Genomic DNA, 23,377 nt, shown 5'->3' on the forward strand with positions numbered 1-23,377 from the left:
GGAGTGGGTGCCATTGCTCCCTCTCGGCCCCTCCCCCATGTACAGCATCACAAGGCAGCGACAAGCATTACCCCACCCCGGGGAACACCTAAGACTCCACCCCTTTAAGTAACAGACACGCCAAGACAAAAAAAAAATGGCCCAAGTGACAGAACACTTCAAAGCTCCAGAAAAAATACAAGTGAGCGAGGAAGAGATAGCCAACCTATCGGATGCACAGTTCAAAACACTGGTTGTTAAGACGCTCACAGAATTGGTTGAATTTGTTCGAAAACTAGATGAAAAAATGAAGCCTATGCTAAGAGAAACAAAGGAAATGTACAGGGAACCAATAGTGATGCAAAGGAAACTGGGACTCAAATCAACGGTGGGGAGCAGAAGGAAGAAAGAAACATCCAACCAGAAAAGAATGAAGAAACAAGAACTCGGAAAAATGAGGAGAGGCTTAGGAACCTCCAGGACACCTTGAAACGTTCCAACATCTGAATTATAGGGGTGCCAGAAGGAGAAGAGGAAGAACAAAAACTTGAAAACTTATTTGAACAAATAATGAAGGAGAACTTCCCCAGTCTGGCAAAGGAAATAGACTTCCAGGAAGTCCAGGAAGCTTAGAGAGTCCCAAAGAAGCTGGACCCAAGGAGGAACACACCAAAGCACATCATAATTACATTACCCAAGATTAAAGAGGAGGAGAGAATCTTAGAAGCAGCAAGAGAAAAGGACACAGTTACCTACAAAGGAGTTCCCATAAGACTGTCAGCTGATTTCTCCAAAGAGACCTTACAGGCAAGAAGGGACTGGCAAGAAGTATTCCAAGTCATGAAAGGCAAGGACCTACATCCAAGATTACTCTATCCAGCAAAGCTATCATTTAGAATGAAAGGGAAGATAAAGTGCTTCTCAGATAAGGTCAAGTTAAAGGAGTTCATCATCACCAAGCCATTATTATATGAAATGTTAAAGGGAGTTACCTAAGAAAAAGAAGATCAAAAATATGAACAGTAAAAATGACAGCAAACTCACAGTTATTAACCAACCACACCTAGAACCACAACAAAAGAAAACTAAGCAAACAACTAGAACAGAAACAGAACCACAGAAATGGAGATCACATGGAGGGTTATCAATAGGGGATTGGGAGGGGGAGAGAGGGGGGAAAGGTACAGAGACTAAATAGCATAAATGATAGGTGAAAAATAGACAGGGGGAGGGTAAGAATAGTGTAGGAAATGTAGAAGCCAAAGAACTTATAAGTATGACCCATGGACATGAACTATAGGGGGAGAATTTGGGATGGAGGGGGTGGGCAGGATGAAGTGGAGTGAAGGGGCGGAAATGGGACAACTTTAATAGCATAATCAATAAATATATCCAAAAAAAAATCAGAACTGCCAGAAAATCAAACTGCATAGAAGTCTGACAACCAAGGAGTTAAAGAAGAAACATTCATCCAGACCAGGAGGAGGGGTGGAGATGGTCAGCCAGGGTGGATAGGACTCACCGCCAGGTGGGTGCTAGAGGACTGGGAGCTAATGAGGCGGTGGCTGGCAGAGCAGGCAGTCCCACGTTTGCATGTGGATAAACCAGGAGGGAACAGCTACGGACTGAGGCAGACCAAGCAACCCAGGATTCCAATGTGGGGAAATAAAGCCTCAAAACCTCTGACTGAAAACACCTGTGGGAGTTGTGGGAGCAGGAGAAACTCCCAACCACACAGGAGAGTTCCTTGGAGAGACCCACAGAATCCTAGAATGTACACAAGCCCACACATTGGGGAATTTCTGCCAGGAGGGCCCAATTTGCTTGTGGGTAGCAGAGAAAGTGACTGAAAGCTGGCCAAGAGCTCAGCAAGTGGCATTGTTCCTTCTCGGACCCCTACCCAACATACAGCACCATAACACAGTGATGAGGGTTGCCCCGCCCTGACAAATACCTAAGGCTCCTCCCCTTACTATATAACAGGTGCGCCAAGCCAAAAAAATGGCCCAAATGAAAGAACAGATCAAAGCCCCATAAAAAATACAACTAAGCGACGAAGAGATAGCCAACCTATCAGATGCAGAGTTCAAAACACTGGTAATCAGGATGCTCACAGAAGTGGTTGAGTATGGTTTCAAAACAGAGGAAGAAGGAAGGCTATACAAAGTGAAATAAAGGAAAATGTACAGGGAACCAACAGTGATGGGAAGGAAACTGGGACTCAAATCAATGGTTTGGAGCAGAAGGAAGAAATAAACATTCAACCAGAACAGAATGAAGAAACAATTTTAAAAAAATGAGGAGAGGCTTAGGAACCTCCGGGACAACTTTAAACATTCAACATCTGAATCATAGGAGTGCCAGCAGAAGAACAAGGGCAAAAAATTGAAAACTTATTTGAAATAATAATGGAGAACTTCCCCAATCTGATGAAGGAAGTAGACTTCCCGGAAGTCCAGGAAGCTCAGAGAATCCCAAAGAAGTTGGACCCAAGGAAGCACACACCAAAGCACATCAGAATTACATTACCCAAGATGAAAGATAAGGAGAGAATCTTAAAAGCATCAAGGGAAAAGGAGACAGTTTCTTACAAAGGAGTTCCCATAACACTATCAGCTGATTTCTCAAAAGAGACCTTACAGGCAAGAGGGGTCTGGAAAGAAGTATTCCAAGTCATGAAAGGCAAGGACCTACATCCAAGATTTCTCTATCCAGCAAAGCTATCATTTAGAAGGAAGGGCAGATAAAGTGCTTCCCAGATAAGGTCAAGTTAAAGGAGTTCATCATCACCAAGACCTTATTACATGAAATGTTAAAGGGACTGATCTAAGAAAAAGATAAAAAATAGGAACAGTAAAATGACAACAAACTCACAACCATCAACAACCGAACCTAAAAAAAAAAAAAACAAAAACCAGAAACAAACTAAGCAAACAACTAGAACAAGAATGGATTCACAGCAATAGAGATCACAATGAGGGTTATCAGCGGGGAGAGGGAGGGGAGAGGATGGGGGAAAAGGGACAGGGAATAAGAAGCATAAATGGTAGGTACAAAGTAGGGTGAATTTAAGAATAGTATGGGGAATAGAGAAGCCAAAGAACTTATATGTATGAACCATGGACATGAACTAAGGTGGGGGAATGATGGTGGGAGGCAGGGTACAGAGCAGAGGGGAATTAAGGGGAGAAATAAATGGGACAACTGTAATAGCATAATCAATAAAATATATATTTTTTAAAAGTCAGATTATAAAAAAACAACCCACACAATGGGAAAACATATTCACTAATATATCTGATAAGGGGTTAATATCCAAAATTTATAAAGAACTTACAAAACTCAACACAAAAAAACCAAACAACCCAATTTAAAGTGTGCAAAGGACCTGAATAGACACTTCTCCAAAGAGGACATACAGATGGTCAGTTGACATATGAAAAGATGCTTAATGTCACTCATCATCAGAGAGATGCAAATTAAAACCACAATGAGATGTCATGTCTCACCTGTCAGAATGGCCATCATCAATAAATGAAACCACCAGTGCTGGAGAGGATGTGGAGAAAGGGGAACCCTTGTGCACTGTTGGTGGGAATGCACACTGGTGCAGCCACTGTGGAAAGCAGTATGGAGACATCTCAAAAAAATAAAAATGGATCTGCATTTCAACCCAGCTATTCCACTTCTGGAAATATATCCAAGGGAACCCAAGACATTAGTTTGAAAGGACATAAGCACCCCTATGTTCACTGCAGCATTACTTACAACTGCCAAGATATGGAAGCAGCCCAAGTGTCCATCAGTAGATTAGTCAATGAAACAACTATTGGACATTTACACAATGGAATACTACTTGGCCATAAAAAGAAGAAAATTTTACCCTTTGTGACCGTATGGATGGATCTGGAGAACATTATGCTAAGTGAAATAACCCAGTTGAAGAAAGAAAAATACCATGTGATTTCACTCAAATGTGGAATCTAATGAACAAACTGAACTAACACAGAAATTAGGGATGGACTGATAGATTGAGAGCAGGATGACAGCTGGGGTGAGGAGGTGAGGGGATGGAGGGACTGAGCAAAAAGGAAAAAGGACTCGTGGACATGGACACCAGTGTGATGATTGTGGAGGGGAGTGGGTATAAGGGGACTAAATGGTAATGGAAAAAATACAAGATTAAATTTTAAAAAAGACAATGTTTTGCAAAAGTTGAAGGGATTTGTCACCAATAGACCTTCACTATAAGAAATACAAAAGTGAATTCTTTGGTAGAAGGAATTGATACTGGATAGAAATAATGGAGCTATACAAAGGAATGAAAAGCTCCAAAAATAGTAACTATATGGGTCAACATATAAGATTTTTTTCTTAGTATTTAAATCTCTTTAAAAGATAATGGACTGTTTAAACAAAAATCATAACAACTTAGAGTGAGGTTTATAACATAAAAATATAACATAAGATTAAATGTATGACAATATCACAAAGGCCAGAATAGGAGAAAAAGAAATATGCTATTTATATTGTAAGGTTCACACATTCTAGGTGAACTATTGTATCACCTGAAAGTAGACTCTGATAACTTGGAGATTTATTCTATCAACTGTTAAGCTACCATAAAATAATAAAGAGTTATAGGTAATAAACAACAAAATAGTTAAATGGAATTGTAACCAAGGGAGGCAGGAAAAGAAGAAATATGGGAAGATGAAGAGATTGTTCAAAGAGAAAACAAATAGCCAGATGGCAGATGCAAACCCAGCCATGTTAATAAACTCGCTAAATGCAAATACCACAATGAAAAGACAGAGACTGTCAACTGGATAAAAAAAAAAATCAAGACTCAAGAAACACACGTTAAATATAAAGACAAGGAAGTAGGTTAAAAGTAAAAGGATGGAAAAAAATATACCACGTTAACATTCATCAGAGGAAAGCTAGAGTGACTCTTAATATCAGATAAAGTAGATTTCAGAGCAAAGAATTTCACCAGGGACAAGTAAAGTCATTTCATAGTGATAAAGGGGCCAATTCATCAAGGGGGTATAATGATCCTAAACCCAGTAACAGCCCTCTGAGGCAGCTACTTTGGTCATTCCTACTTTGCAGAGGAGGAAACTGAGGCTCAGAGCCGTCAGAAAGTTTGCCAAGGGGTTGGAAGCCTTATTTGAGCCCACGTTGGTACAAAGAGGCTGTGCCCAGAGGATGAGTCAGGAAATCACCCTGAGGTGCCTGGGGGGGGTGGTGGGCAAAGCAGTGGGGCTCCACTCCACTGTGTGGGATGAGCAGATATCACTAGGCCAATGGACTCCATCATACCCAGCATTTGCATACAGGTCCTTAACAGGCCTCTCAACGTTCGGAGGCCTATGCTTACCAAAGATGGGGCACTGACCTCCATGGGGTGCTCCAGACTTGCCCTTCCAGCAGCTTTTCCCATGTCAGACTCCACGTGCACAGCCCAGGAACCAGGGGTTGTGAGGTCTCTCTGCTTTTGTTTAGTCATTAGGTACTTTTCATATACATAGTCCCCTTGATAAATACTTTACTATAGTAAGTTAGGTATATTTTATTAGACTTACTTTACAGAGGAGGAAACTGAGGCCAGAGAGAGAGATGAAGGAACTTGCCCAAGGTTAAACATCTAAAAAGTGTCTGAGCCAGGCTTTGAACCCAGAGAGTCTGCCCAGAGCCCATGCACCAAATCACTATGCAAATCCCATGTGCAAGTGGGGTGTGCTGGTTTCTGCACTTATGCTCCAGAACATAGCTGGGTTCATTTTAGTGGGATGAGCATGGTTTGAATTTAACCCATCACCTTGCGACCTTGGGCAAGTCATTCCCCTTCCTGAGCCTGTTTGTAGGTGCCCAGAAGTGAGTGCTGGTTAAACTGTTTTTTCCATGACAGTGGAGATTGGCTGTCAGGATCAGACCCTTCTGTCCCTGTCACATCCTGTGAGGTGATCCCCAACTATTTCACTTTGATTCAGAGCTGAGGGAAATGGTGGGGGGGATGTGAGTGAATTACTCACCCAACCGCTTTTCGAGTCAGGGAGGGGCTGGAACAGGAGCTGGGAAAGCAAAGCCTGCTCCTGGCCTACAGCCGGCACTGTCCCCAGTGGCCTGGGCTTCGTGCTCACACGCGATCTGCATTTTGGCTTCTGAGTCTCAGTGTGTAAGTGAGAACCTTACTGCCTCATCAGACATGATGCAAACCCTTCACCTGCCCATGTGGAAATGCTCTGCAGGCTCTGATAAGTCATGTGACTCGGGCCTCTGCTGCTTCTCTCCACTTCCCTCCTTCTTTCTTTAAGGCTTGATGGGGTCAGTCAAGTCCTTGAAGCTGTTGATGTTTATCTGTACTTGCACATTGCCTCTTCTCGTCATCCAACAAACCCAGACTGAATTTCCTACAATCGTCAGAGAGAGGACTAGGGAAGCAGAAGCCAGATTACATCTCTGCCTCTTACTGGCTGCGTTATGGACAGGGGCATTCTGAGAGGTGGGGGACACCTGTCACGGAAAGGTGGTGGCTCGCAGTCAGAGCTTAGTGACCTTGGACCTCACCTCTGTCAGCCTTGGTGTCCTTATCTCTGAAAGCCTAGCACACAGTAGGTACTCAATAAATGCTTGACTCTGCTCTTCCCTTTTCCTTGGTGTGATTACAGGCACATGTGCTTTTATTGCTCTTTGCTTTAGTGCACTTTTCAGATAACTGTGTTTTCATCAACATTGAGGTGAGACCCTCCACCAACAAGAAGATTACAACTCTGAAGCCTTAGATGATGGTTAGCATTTTTTTTAGAAATAAAGTAATTTTTAATTAAGGTATGTCCATTTTTTAGACATAATGCTATTGCACACTTAATAGACTAGAGTGTAAACACAGCTTTTATATTCACTAGAAGACTAAAATTTACATGTGATTTGCTTTATTGCCATATTTTCTTTATTGTGACAGTTTGGAACCAAACTGGTGATATCTCTGATGTATGACCTGTACAGGGAGGACCCCAGTGAGCTCCCCTGCTCCCCTCTCCTCCTCCACCATGACCCATTAGACATGTGTGGGAGCTGTCTGGTTGGGGCTACTCCGGGTGTTGCCTTGGGCCATGGAAGCAAGTCACATTTTCAGCAAATCTGACTTTCAAGCATCAGGATCTACAGAGACAGAGCAGGAGCCTCCACAGGCTGCATGGTTCCCCTGTGCGCCACTGGGGTGGAGCTGTAACTCAAGCCCCAGCTGCTGGCCTTGGCCCTGCACAGCCATATTCTTCACAGAGACCTGTTCCAGCATCCCTTGGCCTTTGAGTGTTACCTGTGCCTGGTTGCCCTCGGCCAGGGGCTATGCCTGCACATTGGCCCCTGAATATCAACACTGGAGGATACCACTCCTGGGCTCACTGGCCTCAGCATTGGTTTTCACTGCAGAATTTGGGCCCCTTCCCCTGGGGCCCCTCCAGGAGAGCCTACTCCGCTCAGCCCCCAGCTGATCCATTTCTCCCCAGTGTGTTCCAGAATCTAATGGGGAAGAACAGCACTGGCCAAAGCAGAATAAAGAAATATCTGTACAAAACTGGAGCAGGGTTAAGTCTCAGGAGAGGTCCACAGCCCAGCCTGATGATAAGGTTATCAGCAAGCATGCGCTGACCGATCCTTTCATGTTGGACATAGAGCTGCTGGGAGCTGTTTGGAGACATGATCCAGCTGGACAACGATGGAGGCATTATATTGTAAAGGTTACATAAGAGAGCACTAAAGCAATTACAAGTGTTTGTAAATTTTTTTTAAAAAGTGTGATGGTGAGCCCCCTGGTTATTTAGTCAACTTAATCCAAGGCTAAATTCCTCGAGGAGATTCAGCACCACCTCATCCATCTAGCATTGACCATTTTCTGGAACATGGCCAAGGCCCAAAATAAGCAAAGCAGAACTCTGGGAATCCGAAAGAGGTGACACGAGGTCCCTGTGCTGAAGCTCAAGCCCTGACTCCCCTCCTGAGGAAGCCTGCTCCTTCTATTCTTTCTCACCCATGGTTCCTGGTGTCCTGGGGTGACGAAGAGTACTAAAGACAGAGTTAGACAGGGGGTCTCAGCAAGCATCTGGGAGTGCTGGTGACCACGGAAGAACAAGAACTAGAAGAACGAGACTCCAGCATTCAAGAGCAAAGCGAGCCCCTGCCTATCCCCGAGGAGGAATCAGAGCTCTTCTGCAACACAGAGTCCTGCAGGCAAAGTGGTCCCTGTGCAGGCAGATGGGCTGGTCTAAGGAGGATAGTTGTTGGAGGGTCATCCCTCCATCCTGGACCGTGATTTGCTACTCCCTGGGATAACATAGATAGTATTTGTTTAACTGCTCAGCCTTGCACAGCAATCCCCTGGACATGTACTCTCAAAACAGATAAGTAGGGCAGCTTGACTTGGGTCTAATATGGCAGAGACCATTCTGCTCCCTATCCAATTTCTTAAGCAGAAACAGAGCCAAGAAAAACCCTGGCTGGTGTCTGGGCCTTGTGCAGCTAGTGATGCTGATGGAGGATTCTAAATCTGAAGGTTGTGGATACAGCTGGCTAGGATTGCATATGGGGGCAGGGGAGGGACAGGATGGGCTTCACCATAACTCCAAGTAACTGGGTATCAGAGAAGATTAGGTTCAGGTACAGCCCCTACTTGGAAAGGGTCCAAGGCCAGATAAAGCAACTGTTCTGAGAAGGGCTTGGCTGGGGTTCAAGTGTTGAACCCCAGTGGACGTGCCTTCTCAGCGGTTACTATGACTTTATTAGTCAGATCCTTTACTCAACCCCAACCTAATTTTCCTAGGGCTCCAATGGGTCTCTTACTAACTCCCTCCTTTTCCATTTCATTGATCAGATATGCCTTTCTCTGGACAGAGTGAGGGTCTTCAAGAAGAATCCCAACATTCTAGGGCTCTAAATTCTAGGATTCTCATCTTTGCTGTCACTTTCTGAGAGTTATGCAGACAATCACCTCTTGGTTGTAGGGATGTAAAGACAGTGCAATGAAAATCACTTGATGATGATAAATTATTTCTCAACTTTGAGAGAACCTTGCTCTAAGGTTAGAGGAATCAGCTCTTACTTTACATAAGAGGTTTCCATTTTTGACCCTCTGATATCTGAGCCCCTGATAGATCCAGTCTCTGGGGTCTGCATAGTTGTGGCCACCTTCAACCCTCCAATGGTCCCATGAGTAGGAATTATTATCCGTATGGTTTTCAGAGGGTGGCAGAACTAGGACCAGAGATGAGATGCTATTTCTTCAGGTCAGTGAGTGGTGGAAGTAGCAGTTTAGTTCAGATCTTTCAAATCCAAGGCTCTTGTTTCTAATGCAGGACCTTACTTTTTTTCAGGGCAGGAGGGTGATAACTTTGTTTTTGACCCCTGGGTTCTGTGTTCCTCACTGTTCTACACTTAACCCTTACTTAATATAATCCACACTTTTTTAACAAGCCTCTCTATTTTGCTGTGAACCTGTGGTGCCTGGAAAAGATCTTCTCCCAGTGAGAAAATCCATGTGTCATATTTGTGCGTGTCTTATGTTAGTAGGTCTTATCTTGTTGGGCAAATCAGAGTGGGAGAGCTTTGGGCAGTAAAACTGACCCTTATTACGATAAAGAAAAGAGAGATTACTAAAATGGCCCAAGGACAATCCATTTTATTGGTAACATTCCTTTGAAGACCTCAGCCCAAACTTCTTAAGGGCATAAAGAAGGTGATTATAAATTTTATATGGAATGGATAGCATCCAGACAGATGAGAGAATAATGGATACAGCTGGCATTTATCCTGGCCCAATTTGCCAAATTTTGAATCTACTGTATTCTTTTTTTCTCCTCCTTTATGATGGTTCATGATTCACCCTATCACACCAAGAAAATGGGAGGGGAAAATGAAGCTTCGCAAGTTGGCTTCTGAATTTGTGATCATGTGTTGAGAGTTGTTTGGATGCAAGGAGAGACCCATCACACATTTGCTCAAGCAGGACTGGAGAACACATCCAAGGTTCTGAAATCCATACCTCACAGGGCCAGGGACTGGGGAGGGGTCTGGCATCCTGGCAGCTCTGTCCTGGTCCCTCAGTTCTCACAGTCTCAGCCTCTGCCCCTCATGTCTACTCATTCTCCATGCTCTGCAACATTTGCAGCTGCCCTTTGGCTGTGAAGTTGGTAGCTTCTCCATTCCAGCTACACCAAGATGGTGTCTAGCAGGTCCAGTGCTGAATTCCAGGCTCAGTTGGAGTCAAGTCCTTCCTGACTTCATCATCTTTGTTTAGGGAATGGGGTCATACATCACGAACATGCCTGCTGGTTCACTCCTCGAATAGGTAGTGAAATAGTTCTCAGAGAATGGGAGCCGCGCAGATATCTCCTGCAGTACATGCTATAGATTTACATTTTAAAGCATTTTCTAACAATCTTTTGTAGCTGGTGTAAGAAATGGAGTTGAACTTTACCTGTTGCTCTTATACCCAGCTCACTTTTGTTAAACTCTGAAAATAATCCTGATAATCCATCAGTAGTTTTTTGCATTTTCTGTGAAGATAATCATATCGTCTATGAAAGTAATAGTTTCCTCCCTTTAAATCGCTTATGTTGTATTATTGAAGTGGCAAGGACCTCGAGTGCCATGGTTGAAAGAAGAGGTTAATAGCAGGCACCTGTATTTTATTCTTGACCTTAAAGTCATGTGCTCCCTGTTTCACCAGTGAGGATGCTACTTGGGGTGGGTATTTTCCATCTAGAACTTCTTGTTCATGTTAAGAAAGGTCTATTCTACCCTTGGTTTATGAAGAGGTTTGTGTGTGTGCGTGTGTTAATTTTTTGGTGGGTTTAAAATTATGAATGGGTTTGAATTTTATGGAACTACTTACGTGTGTTTATTTTATTGAGATAATAGCACCTTTTCCTCCCTTTAATCTGCAAATGTAGTGAGTTTACATGAACAGATTTTCTGCTGTTTAACAAATCTTGAGTTTGGGGATACATACAACTTGGTTGAGGGGTGTGTGTGTGTGTGTGTGTGTGTGTGTGATACACGGTTCAGTGTGTTTGCTAATACTCACTCAGGGCTTTTCCATCCGTGACCATGAGTGAGGCCGTCTGTGTTATTCCTTCCTGGGACTGCCCGTATCTAATCTGGATGTCAAAGTCACGCCACCCTCATTAGGTGGTGGGTGGTGGGGTGCTCCTTCTTTTTCTGTTCTTTTGAAGAGTCTCAATAAAATTGAATTGTCTGTTCCTTGTCTATTTGGTACAATACCTGTAAAACCATCTGAGGCTCATAGTTTCTTTCTGGGAATGTTTTAAATAATTGATTCTCCTTTTGTGGCTGTAGCTATTCAGACTTTCTATTTCTTTTTGAGTCTGTTTGGTAATTTACATTTTTCTAGTAATTTGTCCACTTCCTATTACTTTTAAAATTTATTGGCATAAAGTTCCTAATACCCTCGTATCTTTCTCATCCCTGCTGTCTGTTGTTGTGCTCCCTTTGCATCCCTCAGAGTGCTTTTGCCCCCATTTCTGTACTTTTTGATATGATATTTTAATATTTTTTCAAATCATAAACATTTTTCTTTTTTCCTTTTAATTGAATTTATTGGAGTGCCACAGGTCAACAAAATTATACAGGTTTTGGGTGCCCAATTTCTCACCATATCACCTGTACACTGTGTTGTGTGTTCACCACCCCAAGTTCTGTCACCTTTATCCTTCCTACATTCTCCTCCACCTCCCCCACCAGCTCCCTGCAATCACCACACTTGTCCCTGTCTATGAGTTTTTCTTTTCTCAAAAAACATTTCTTTTTTGCTCCATGCCTCCACCCATTCCCCCAACCCCTCCTCAGTGGTCAGCCTGCTGTCTGTCTGTGAGTCTGTCTCTATTTTGCTTGTTAGTTTATTTTGTTCACTAGATTCCACATATGGGTGAAATCACATGGCATTTGTCTGTCTCTGACTGGCTTATTTCACTTAGCATAATGCTCTCCAAGTTCATCCATACTGTCGCAAAGGGTAAGATTTCCTTTTCGTGGCTGAGTAGTATTCCATTGTGGAAATGTACCATAGCTTTCTTATCCACTCATCTTGGCTATTGTAAAAATGCTGCAATGAATATAAGTGTGCATGTATTCTTTTGAATTAGTGCTCCTTTCCAGGTTGTATCTGGTTTTTCTATTTCCTGATTTTTGTCTTCATTTTTTTCTTCTACTTTCTTCGGGTTTGTTTTCCTGCTGCTATTCTAGTAATTTAATTCAGATATTATCTCATTAGTTTTCACCATTTCTCCTTTTCTATTTTAATACTTGATGTTATACCTTTTTAAATATTGCTTTGGCTAATCAACCATGACTTGACATATAAGATTTTCTGTTTATTAACACTACGCATATTTTAGCTTCCATCATGACTTATTTGAATGATGAATTAGTTGAGTATACTTTTTAAAATTTCCTAATGTCTAGTACTTAAAAATAGTAGCCAGATTTGTTAAATTCTTGCTTTATGCTAGGTGCTAGTCTTCACATTTCCCATTAACTTATATAATCCTCACAAGAAAGCTTCAAAGGAGGACTACTATGACTAATATTATATGTGTGAAAAATGATGGTTTAACCAGTTTGTCCAAGAACACATAACTCCTGAACTGGCTGAACCCAGATTCAAACCCAGACATTTTAGCTACAAAGTATCACCACTGTGCAACACTGCCTTCTTGGTAGTAATTGTTTTGGTTGTTGTTAAATAATTAATAGCAATAAGAACAATAATAATAACTATTATTATTATATTGGTTTCCCCACTTAATTTTATTGTAATCAGAGAAAATGGCCAGTATTATAAAGATTTAAAAAAACATTATTATGACTTATTTGTGACCTAGAAGAACGTGGACAGTTTCAACATGTGATTCACAGGAATGTGCATTCTGTGAGTGGGAGCAGGGTTTTAGATGTGGCCGGTAGCTCAAGCTTAATAACGGCATAGGTCAAATACTGTATTCCTTACCCTCCCTGAGGCTGGCTCTGTCTGCTCTATCAGTTACTGAGTGGGCTAAATTCTCCCACTGTCGATGGCAGATTTGTCAGAGTCTCCTTGTAATTCTGCCAATTTCAGTCTCATTATTTCGAAGTTGTGTTATTAGATGTTTACAAGTTTAGAATTGTTCTGCTTTCCAATGAATTTAATCTCCAGTGCTTCTGCAGCAACTCCCGTTAGCTTTAGTAATGCCTTAAAATAGATTTTGTCCAATATTAATATATGAACAATAGCTTCCATTTGGTTGGTATTTATCTGTTTCATTGTTTTACTTTAAACTTCTCTGAGTTATTGTGTTGCATTTATGTGTCTTATAAACAGCGCTTACCTGTTTTAAATTCAATTTACTCTGACAACCTCATGTTTATCTATTTATTGTCATTGCTGACCCGTTTGAATTCATGTCTTCCATCTTGCTCCTTGCATTCTACTTGTGTCTTATCCCTGCTTGTTTGAGCTTCTTACTCACTTTCAGATTTATTGTTTTTTTTCCCCTTTCCACTCGTCCCTCTCTGGTTTTCATGATATTTATGTGGATCTTGGGGTTCCTCTGGCACTTATATGTACACTTCACATGCACACTCTACAGTTAATTACCATCTTTCCCTTCTCCCAACAATGCGAGAGCTTTGGTTGCTTTCTCTCTTTTATTTATTTATTTATTTTTTAAAATTTAAATATATTTATTGATTATGCTATTACAGTTGTCCCATTTCCCCCCCCACTCCACTCCATCCTGCACACCCACTCCCTCCCACATTCCCCACCCATAGTTCATGTCCATGGGTCATACTTATAAGTTCTTTGGCTTCTACATTTCCTACACTATTTTTACCCTCCCCCTGTCTATTTTCCACCTATCATCTATGCTACTTATTCTCTGTACCTTTCCCCCCTCTCTCTCCCTCCCACTCCCTTATTGACAACCCTCATGTTCTAGTTGTTTGCCTAGTTTGCTCTCGTTTTTGTTTTATGTGTGGCCGTTAATAACTGTGAGTTTGCTGTCATTTTTACTGTTCATATTTTTGATCTTCTTTTTCTTAGGTAACTCCCTTTAACATTTCATATAATAAGGGCTTGGTGATGATGAGCTTCTTTAACTTGACCTTATCTGAGAAGCACTTTATCTTCCCTTCCATTCTAAATGATAGCTTTGCTGGATACAGTAATCTTGGATGTAGGTCCTTGCATTTAATCTTGGGTAATGTAATTATGATGTGCCTTGTTGTGTCCCTCCTTGGGTCCAGCTTCTTTGGGACTCTCTGAGCTTCTTGGACTTCCCGGAAGTCTATTTCCTTTGCCAGATCGGGGAAGTTCTCCATTATTTGTTCAAATAAGTTTTCAATTTTTTGTTCTTCCTCTTCTCCTTCTGGCACCCCTATAATTTGGATGTTGGAACGTTTCAAGGTGTCCTGGAGGTTCCTAAGCCTCTCCTCATTTTTCCAAGTTCTTGTTTCTTCATTATTTTCTGGTTGGATGTTTGTTTCTTCCTTCTGGTCCATACCATTGATTTGAGTCCCAGTTTCCTTCTCATCACTATTGGTTCCCTGTACATTTTCCTTTGTTTCTCTTAGCATAGGCTTCATTTTTTCATCTGTTTTTCGAACAGATTCAACCAAGTCTGTGAGCATATTGATAACCAGTGCTTTGAACTGTGCATCTGATAGGTTGGCTATCTCTTCGTCACTTAGTTGTATTTTTTCTGGAGCTTTGAAGTGTTCTGTCATTTGGGCCATTTTTTTTTTTGTTTGTCTTGGCACGTCTGTTACTTTAAGGGGCGGAGCCTTAGGTGTTCACTGGGGCGGGGTAACGCTGGTGGCTGCGCTGTGACGCTGTACGTGGGTGAGGGGCCGAGTGGGAGCAATGGCGCCCTCCTCACTGTCCTCCGGATTTCAATCTTTCACTCCGATACCCACAATCAAACTGGGCCACTCTGGTGCTGGTTCCCGAGTAAGTGGGCCTGTGCACACTCTAGGCCCCTGTGGGTCTCTGCAATGACCCCTCCTGTGAGGCTGGGAGTCTCTCCTGCTGCTGCCCCAACCCCCAGGGGCGCTTTCAATCAGAGGTTTGAGGCTTTATTTCCCCGAGCTGGAGCCTGGGTTGCACGGTCTGCATCCCTGCTCGCCCTTCATCAGGTTTATCTGTGGGCGAATGTGGTGCCGCAGGGTGCTACCTGCCACTCTGCCTGCCCCACTCTCCGCCACTCTGAGTCCGGCCCTCTGGGTTTATCTGTGCAAACGTGGGGCCGCAGGGTCTGCTAGTGCTCGGACTGCCTGCGCCATTTGTCCCACACTCCGCCAGTCTCAGTCCCGCCACAGCCACGCGAGTCCTCTCCACCCCGGTGCCCATCTCCGCCCCTCCTACCAGTCTGGATGTGTTTATTTTCTATTTCCTTGGTGTCGGTCCCCCTTGCTGTTCGATTCTCTGTCAGTTCTGGTTGTGGGAGGAGGCGCAGTGCATTTCCGTTACTTCAGTACCATGTTTTTTCATTTCACAAATTAGTGTTTATCATTCTCTGGAATTAGGGTTTGTTCCGAACTATCACTTCTTCCCAGTCTGTCTGCTCACAATCCCTCATTGCAGCTCGTCAGTCATTTTGCTTGTTCCTGGGGCACCATCTTCACAAAGCCGTTAGTGTGGATGTGTGGGGGTAAACCCACTGTTACTTGTCTGAGTGTGACTTTATTCCATGCTCAGTCTGGAAAAGTTAGTTACTGTTACGCAAAGGATTCACGATAGACAGCTATTTTCTATCAGCACTTGCAAGATTTTACTATTGTTCTGGATTCCCTTATTGCTGGGGAATCGGCTATCTAATTGCAATTATTCATGGCAATCTAATTTTCTCTAATTCTAAGGTATTTTATTTTTTGGTGATCTATGGTTTCACTATCATGTGTTTACGTGTGAATTTCTTTTTTATTTTTCCCATTTGGCATTGTTTGGGCTTGCTGAACATGTGCATTTGTGTCTCTCAATTCTGGAAAATTTTAGAACATTGTCATATTGAAAACCATCTCTCCGCGTTCTGTCTGTTCTCTTCTTTTAGGTGTTTTCGGTTACTGTCAATATCTTTACAGTTTTGACTCTGTTGATTGTCTATTTCTTCTAATTGTCCTTTGTTCCCCCGCGTGTTTTGCATTTTTGTGATTTTTTTTTTGAGTCCATGATTTTGGAACTTTACTGGGGTAATTCAGGCCAGAGTGGATCTGCATCGACTGCCAGGTGCCCGGAGACCACAGTCCTCTCTAACGTGGCTCCTGCCTGGGGCTTCAAGGGCCTCGTGGATTCAGGCTGCAGAGCCATGTGAGGTAATTGGTGCAGGTTCTAGCCCCAAATTCTGAGAGATGTTTTTGCCCCATCCATGGTCAGAGCTGAGAGCAGAATGTCCTCATTCTCTCCTTGGGTGAGGGTGGTGTTGTTTCTGCCATGGCGGGCGTTGTTTTCCCAAGAACAACGTGCAGGTGTCTTTATATAACCTCCTACCTGGCCTCAGCACCTGCCACCCTTTTTGGAGTCATGCTTTCTCTTTGAGCCTCTGAGGATTTCCCCTTATCAGCTTAATATGCATTCACATGAGGTTTGAAAACATATATATCAAGCATATTTTCAATGGTTTCTACCGGAGAGTTAGTTTTCTTAAAGATCATTCTTCTGCCATATTGCCAGAGATAAAAGACCCTCACATCTCTGGCATCCCCTCCTCCATGCTGCCAAAACTGTTTCTGTCCCTTCCCCATTGATTCTTGTGGCTCAGTCTGAAGGGCCCCTCCTCGTCTTCACCGTCTGAGCTCTCGGGAGCACCGTCATGGCATAGTCCTCTCCTGGGCACACCCTTCTCAGCTCATGGGACCCCAGCATTCCACCCTTCTTCCCACTGCTTTGTCTTGTCAGTCTCCTCTATCTGAGCTCTGAACGCGGCCATTTCCCAGAATGTGACCTTGGTCCTCTGGGTGTAGTCACACTCTGGATGGTTCTGTTCCTTCCTGAGGTTTTAGATACTACCTGTATGGTGAGGGCTCTGATTTACATCTTCCATCCCAGGCATCTTCCACACTGCCAGAGTCTGGTGCCTAACTTTTCATTTTGACCGGTCTTCTTGGATGTCTCACTGAAGCTCACCTCTGACAGCTACAGATGTGAATGTTTGGTCTTTCCCCACAAACACTTTCCCCCTCCAGGACTCTCCTCAGCAAGCACCACTCTGTACACCTGCTGGGCATGTGGGCCAGCTTCCATTCTTCTTGTGCAAACACCCAACCCTCACTAAACCCTCTCCTTCTACCTGTATGCCACCATCTCTCTCTCGCCTCCTGGGCCATGCTCACTCGGCAGCTAGAGCTATCTTTTAAAATTACAAGTCATCTTATTCCATGGCTTAAAATTACTTATGACTTTACATTGTACCTAAACTCACATCAACATGGCTGCTGAGGCCCCGAGCCACTTGACCCCCACCTGCCTCCCCATCCTTGTCTTGGGGCCACTTTCCCTCAACTCACCAGCTACAACCCAGCCTTGTCTCCTGTCGCTGCACATTCTGTGCCCCTTCACGGCCTCAATGTTGGCACAGGCTGCTTGCTTTGCTAAGCAAGCTTTCTCCCATTCTTGGCCCTGCTGACTTCTCCTCTGTAAGATTCCAAGTTAAACAGCCCTCTGGAATCTAGGTTAGAAGAGGTCTTTCTTGTCATTTTTTTTTCTCATGGAACCTAGATCTTTTTCTTTCTGGCACTTAACCACAGATTCTTCCATTACCAATTTCATTTCTCTACCTGACCAATGCCTGTCTCTCCCAAGGACAGGACCAGGTTTTCGGTTTGCAACATGTGGTGTTGTGCCTTCCATATAGACCTTCCATAAAGAATTGGTGATAGGGACCATGAGTGAATTCCCTCCCACCCACTGTCCCCAGTTCACGAACGGTGAGAGCCAGCATCACCGCAAAGCACACAGCAAGATGACGCGTCATCACTTCTTTCGGGACATCCGGCATTTATGGGCCTTGAATGAGGGCTGTCAGGAGACCCCACCCAGGTCACAGCTGTCCCAGAGAGGGTACAGTGAATGTCACATACTCTGGCTGTCACACATACGAGCTCTCCCTACGCAGGCATAAAATTAATGCAACTCTTACACATGGTCCTTCCTGGTTGGTCTCTATTTTCAATTGACCCTCCCTCACAGATAAGATTGATTTTGTCTGTTTCTTCTTCAGATAAACACAATTTACCCTCAATTTGTTTAGGAGGGGAAAGAAAGCCTGTTTCTAATTTGTTCTGATATACTTATTAAATGTTATAAACAGCAGGAAAGTATTAAATTTTCGGTGTGCAAAGCTTGAATCATAAAATATGTTTCGTGGGGCTCTCACTGAAACGGGACACAACCTAATGACATTCACAATTACTTGCTAAGAGGCCCGATGTAACCCAGAGGCAGAGAGAGAGTGACCTGCTGCCCAGCACGCTTCGCCGAGGCCGGATTCTGGCCCTCGTCTCCCAAGGATTCTGTTGGCTTTAGGAGCATGGAATTTACAGTTCCCGCTGTCGAGTACATGCTTTTTAAAAAAAATATATTAAGAGTGAAGTAAGCTAATGGAAAATATTATTCACTTTTTTTGGATGAAACCTCTTTCTTTCCTTACTCCCCTCTTCTTTATCATCTCTCCGCCTCCCCGAAACCTGAAATGTATAAGCAAATGCCTCTACTTCAGAGTTCAATGTGGAAAGAACAAAAATGCCGGGAACTACCATTTTGTTTGAAATGAAGACCCACAGTGCTATTGAGTGCCTTGAGGTGATGCCTTGAGAGGATTTCCGAAGACTCCAAAGATTTTATTTACATCAGAGAAGCAGTTCACATTGATGCATCTCGTGTCGTGAACCAGCGAGATTCAGGATAACACCTGACAAAAGCGCACCTGCTCGCACACACAGGCTGTACTGGTTCGCCAGGGCCGCCCTAACCGAGCACCACAGGCTGGTGGCTGAAGCAGCAGAAGTTTACTTTCCCACAATTGTAGAGGCCTGAAGTCGCAGACGAAGGTGTTGGCAGGGTTGGTTCCTCCTGAGCGCTGCGCTCCTGGCTGGCAGATTGTCTTACTCTCCTCTCCGTGCGCGTTACTTGGTCTCTTCTCTGTGTGTCCTAATTTCCCCTTCCAAGGACACCAGTCATAGTAAATCACAGACCATTCAGATGACCTCATTTGAACCTAATTCCCTTTTACAGATCCTGTTGCCAAATACAGTCCCATTCTGAGGTCCTGATGGTTGGGTCAATGTATGAATTTGGTGGGGAGACAGGATTCGGCCCATAACACAAACACAGGCACACACTTATGCACACACTCTCTGTAATGTTTGTGTAGGCCTCCCCAAAGTAAATGTTTAGTTTTAACTTGAGGTACACCAGGGACCAACATATTAGGTCTTGCAATGGAGAGATTTCCCAGCCAAGATGCACAGTGCGAGGGTTCAGTCCACTCCCCAGCGAGGCTCCAACAGCACATGAACCTCCCGAGCCCAGTCTCTGCCTCCTCCCCCTAGAACGCCCCGTGGCTCCCTTAGCCCAGATCTGCTTTCTTGGTTTCTGGGTCTCCACACCAGCCTCCCCCACAATGTCTATCCTATCCTTGCTATCCTCAGTTCCTACCCAAGCCCTTTTCCCGTGTTTCTCAGGCACCCACAATGTGAGATTATGGATGACATTTTAAAATCTTTTTTCCTTTACTTATTACTTATTTTTGGTTGGTTTGTTTTTACAATGCTTATGTATTGCTTTTAGTAATTAATTTTAAAAGTTCACTTTTAATTAGAAAATGGCCTTTGAGGCACGCACGCACACACACACACACACACACGCTGTGTATGATCACTTGTCCCCAAAGAACCGGGAGCCACAGATTTAGAATTCAAGTCCTTCAAGAAGATGGCCGCCGGTCTCCAGGCAGCAAGTAACTTCTCCATGCAGGTGTCTAGACGTTCACACAGAACCCGATGCCTGGGACTTTTGGAACTCGGCCAGCTTCAACACAGGCCTCCTTAGATATCCCAAGGACTTTGCCATTTATGAGGATGGGCCTGTCCTAAGGAAATCAGATCCTAAATAAGCCCCCAGTAGTTTCAGAGATTGGGGGTGACATGCTGGCCACAGCTGTGCCTCAGATGTGGTGGGCCTTTGGGTTTCTCTCTGCTGGTCATTTCCGTTGCCTCGCATGCTGGGCAAGGGCTGTGAGCCGTGTTCCTTCAGCTCCGACAGAGCCCTGGTGAGTCCAGAGTCTTCAGAACAGTCATGCAGTTTTTCTTCACCCTCACATTGGAAGAGGAGTGCAAAGCTGAGTTTCACCACCTAGAAGAGAAATCAGCTGTACTGTGTTCAGGGAACCGCTGTGAGGTGGGACATCCTGACGGGCACAGGACTCCAGTGCCTGCTCCTGGAGAGGCTGTCGGTGTCACTACCTGATTCTGCTGCCCTTGAAGATTATCTGTTCGGTCATTTTAAAGCCCTGATGGCCTGGCTTCCAGGGCAGAGTGTGAACCAGTTTGAATGCAGGTACCACAGAACAACAGGGAGCCTGTTTCTCTCTCCCTTACTGGGTGAAACTAGAGCAAAATGCTCACATAAAATGTAGGGTTTTTTTTTCTTCAAACATATTATTTTGAGCACTGAGCAGTTCTGCTTCTGAGGATTCTTTTTAACACTGAGATACTATTGTTAGTGTTCATCTTTTCTTCACAAGACCTTGAGAGGTTATTCAAGAACATTCCAACTTAGCCCACAAGCCTCACTTTCTTCTTCTGTAAAATGGGTACCACCTGCCTCACAGGGCTGCTGTGAAGATGAAAACGATTAAGTGAAATAATAAATGAGGTTTGGGTAAAGTACAATAGCTGGCTTGCGGTGGACCCTTGACAAATGGCAGCATGATGAGGATGAAAATGAGTCAGCGCTGTGGGGAGACACTCGGAGGCAGATCATGTTTAGTCAGAATCGAATTTCATGTGGTTTGTCCGTGGGGTGGCTTTAACCCTGTGGTTGGGGGTGGCGGTGCAGAGGCTAAACTTCTCCAGGTGGAACTGTTACTGACTGATGTACCCATACATACTGTCCCTTTTCCTTTAGGCCAGTAAATTAGGATTCCTGTGGACTCATGAAGATGCCTTTGCTTCTCTAAACTTTACGTAACACTGTCCAGTAGCCTGCCAGGACTGCCCTGCTGCTGGGGACACAAGGAAAAGTGGGGGGCATCTCTGGGGCAGGAAGTACTGATGCTCACAGGACTGCAGGGCTCCACAGGAAGCGCTTGCTTCTGTGATCCTAGTGACCATTTTCAGAAGTGAAGCTGCCCCCCTGAGGCGTTAAGGATCCCTGGAGATTGCAGTGTCTGGCTGCCTGCAGGAGCACCTCCACTGGGACCCTCCGTAGCTCAGTGGCTTGAAAACATCACCAGGCTGGAAGCTTGTCATGCCCTAGGCAGTGCCGAAGTCTAAATGCAGGTGCTCCTGGGAGAAGTAACATGACAGTTGCCTCTGATGTGGCTTCCCGAGGCAGGATGGGTTTGTGGGAGATTTTGAGAGGGGGAGAGATTCTGGAGATTTAACAGGGAACACAAAGAGCTGAAAGAAGTGGAACTCCGGGGCCTTCGGGATGGGAGGGCCTGAGGCCAAACAAAGGTAGACTTCACTCCCGTTGTGGTTTGCCTGGAGCTGAGCCACTCTCTGTAGAGCAGCTGATCTCCTGGTTTGTGCAGAAATGTTATCAACACTTTGAAAATGAGCAGCAGGCTCCCGCCATTTAAGTAAGGATTTCAGGAAGTAAAAAAGAAAAAAAACTTCCTAAAAGCTAGAATGTGATTTTATGATGCAGAGTATTTAATGACATTAAGATGCATAGTGGCCATTTATGATTTTTATGTTGTCTTCCAAGAATCATAGGTGTATTTGCTAATTTTAAAAGTGGTGGGGTGAGGTGGGAGGGGAGGCACCATTCTTCTGTGTATTGTGGGGTGTAATCACCAAGACCTTGATATTTATTAAAATTCATAAGATTTGGAAAAAATTAGCATAATTTGTTGAAATATTTTGAAAAAATATGACATGACTCGTTTCAAATGTTTTTACTGCTAGTGAAGGCAACACTCAAAATAATATTATTCATGCCCTGAAGGATACTGTAATGAGTCAAAATTCTTAGATGGATTCTAAGAGAAATGATCTTTTCTTCTTTTAAATTTTCTGTATTTTTTTTTTAATTTCAAAAAAAAATGTTAGTCCTTTATGATGGGATTGCATATTTAAAATGCATTACTGTTCTTTTCTTTTTTCTCTTTTTGCAATAGGGTTACATGGTGGAAAACCGAATCACAGACTTAAAATTGACACAGATGTGTTTGTAACTTTTGAAGGTGTTAGGCTGCAGGTAAGATTCAGGAAATGTTCATTCTTCTTAAATAGCGTAAATTTCAAGATCAAGAGTTATCCAGAAATCTGAAGTGTTTCATATGGTTTATCTTCATCTGATGTCTTCTATTAATTGGCAGGTGTTTTCCTGCCAGGCACTTGATTTTTGCAGTAATTTAACAGGGATTAAATGTTTTCTCTCCTAGCTAATCTTTGATGTTGAACTCTGTCTTTCGTGGTTTAAGAAAACTACTTGTGCATATTGAGTCAGATCCCTAGTCCTAAAGAGTATGTTAGGCCCCAGAAGATGAACAGGCAAAAGATGTAGAAAGCACATTTACAAAAGGAGGGCAATAGATCGACCTCACTAGTAGTAATCAGAGAAATGCACATGAAGGCACGCTGTAGTACAGTTTCCTTTCTCTTTCAAACTGGCTCCCATTTAAGAGTGGGTTGGGGCCCCGTGTTGGTGAAAACAAAAGGGGGCACTCACCCGTGTTTCTGTTGGGCTGTGTGAGATTCTACTTCTGGGACCCTATCTAAGGCAATAATCCCAATGACAGGGAAACTTGAGGACACAAACGTTTTCATTAGTACATTATTTATTATAGTAATAATGTTGGAATCTAAACTTTCAACAATAGGATAATTATTATGTAAACCATGTTCTGGACACTCAGAATTATGGAATTGTATTGCCTTTAAAATTGTACTTAAAAGAGGCTATTACAGAAATCAAAAACTTATAAAGTGATAAGTAAAAATGATATAAATATGTATTTAGAATGTGATCATAATTTGGGCTTTGAAAAAGAACAGGGACCTCAGGTCCTGCTAAGATGGAGTGGCCCTGCCCTCCCAGGGCCTACCTCTTAGCAACCAAACGCCCTGGATGTAACACAGCAAACGGGCACAGGAAGACGCTGAAAGGGGGAAGGAGGGG

The 23,377-nt window shown here is 43.6% G+C and overlaps 1 protein-coding gene across 1 annotated transcript in view; it reads left to right on the forward strand.

Moving 5' to 3' along the window:
* Nucleotides 1-23,377, forward strand: part of ACOXL (acyl-CoA oxidase like) — a 270,737-nt gene that overhangs the window by 119,582 nt on the left and 127,778 nt on the right. The window contains 2 exon segments of the mRNA XM_053924460.1: nt 22,374-22,398; nt 22,401-22,453. Of these exon segments, the coding sequence (XP_053780435.1) occupies nt 22,374-22,398; nt 22,401-22,453 (78 nt within the window).

This window comes from Desmodus rotundus, chromosome 5 (genome assembly GCF_022682495.2).
Source record: "Desmodus rotundus isolate HL8 chromosome 5, HLdesRot8A.1, whole genome shotgun sequence".
NCBI classification, from domain to species: Eukaryota; Metazoa; Chordata; class Mammalia; order Chiroptera; family Phyllostomidae; genus Desmodus; species Desmodus rotundus.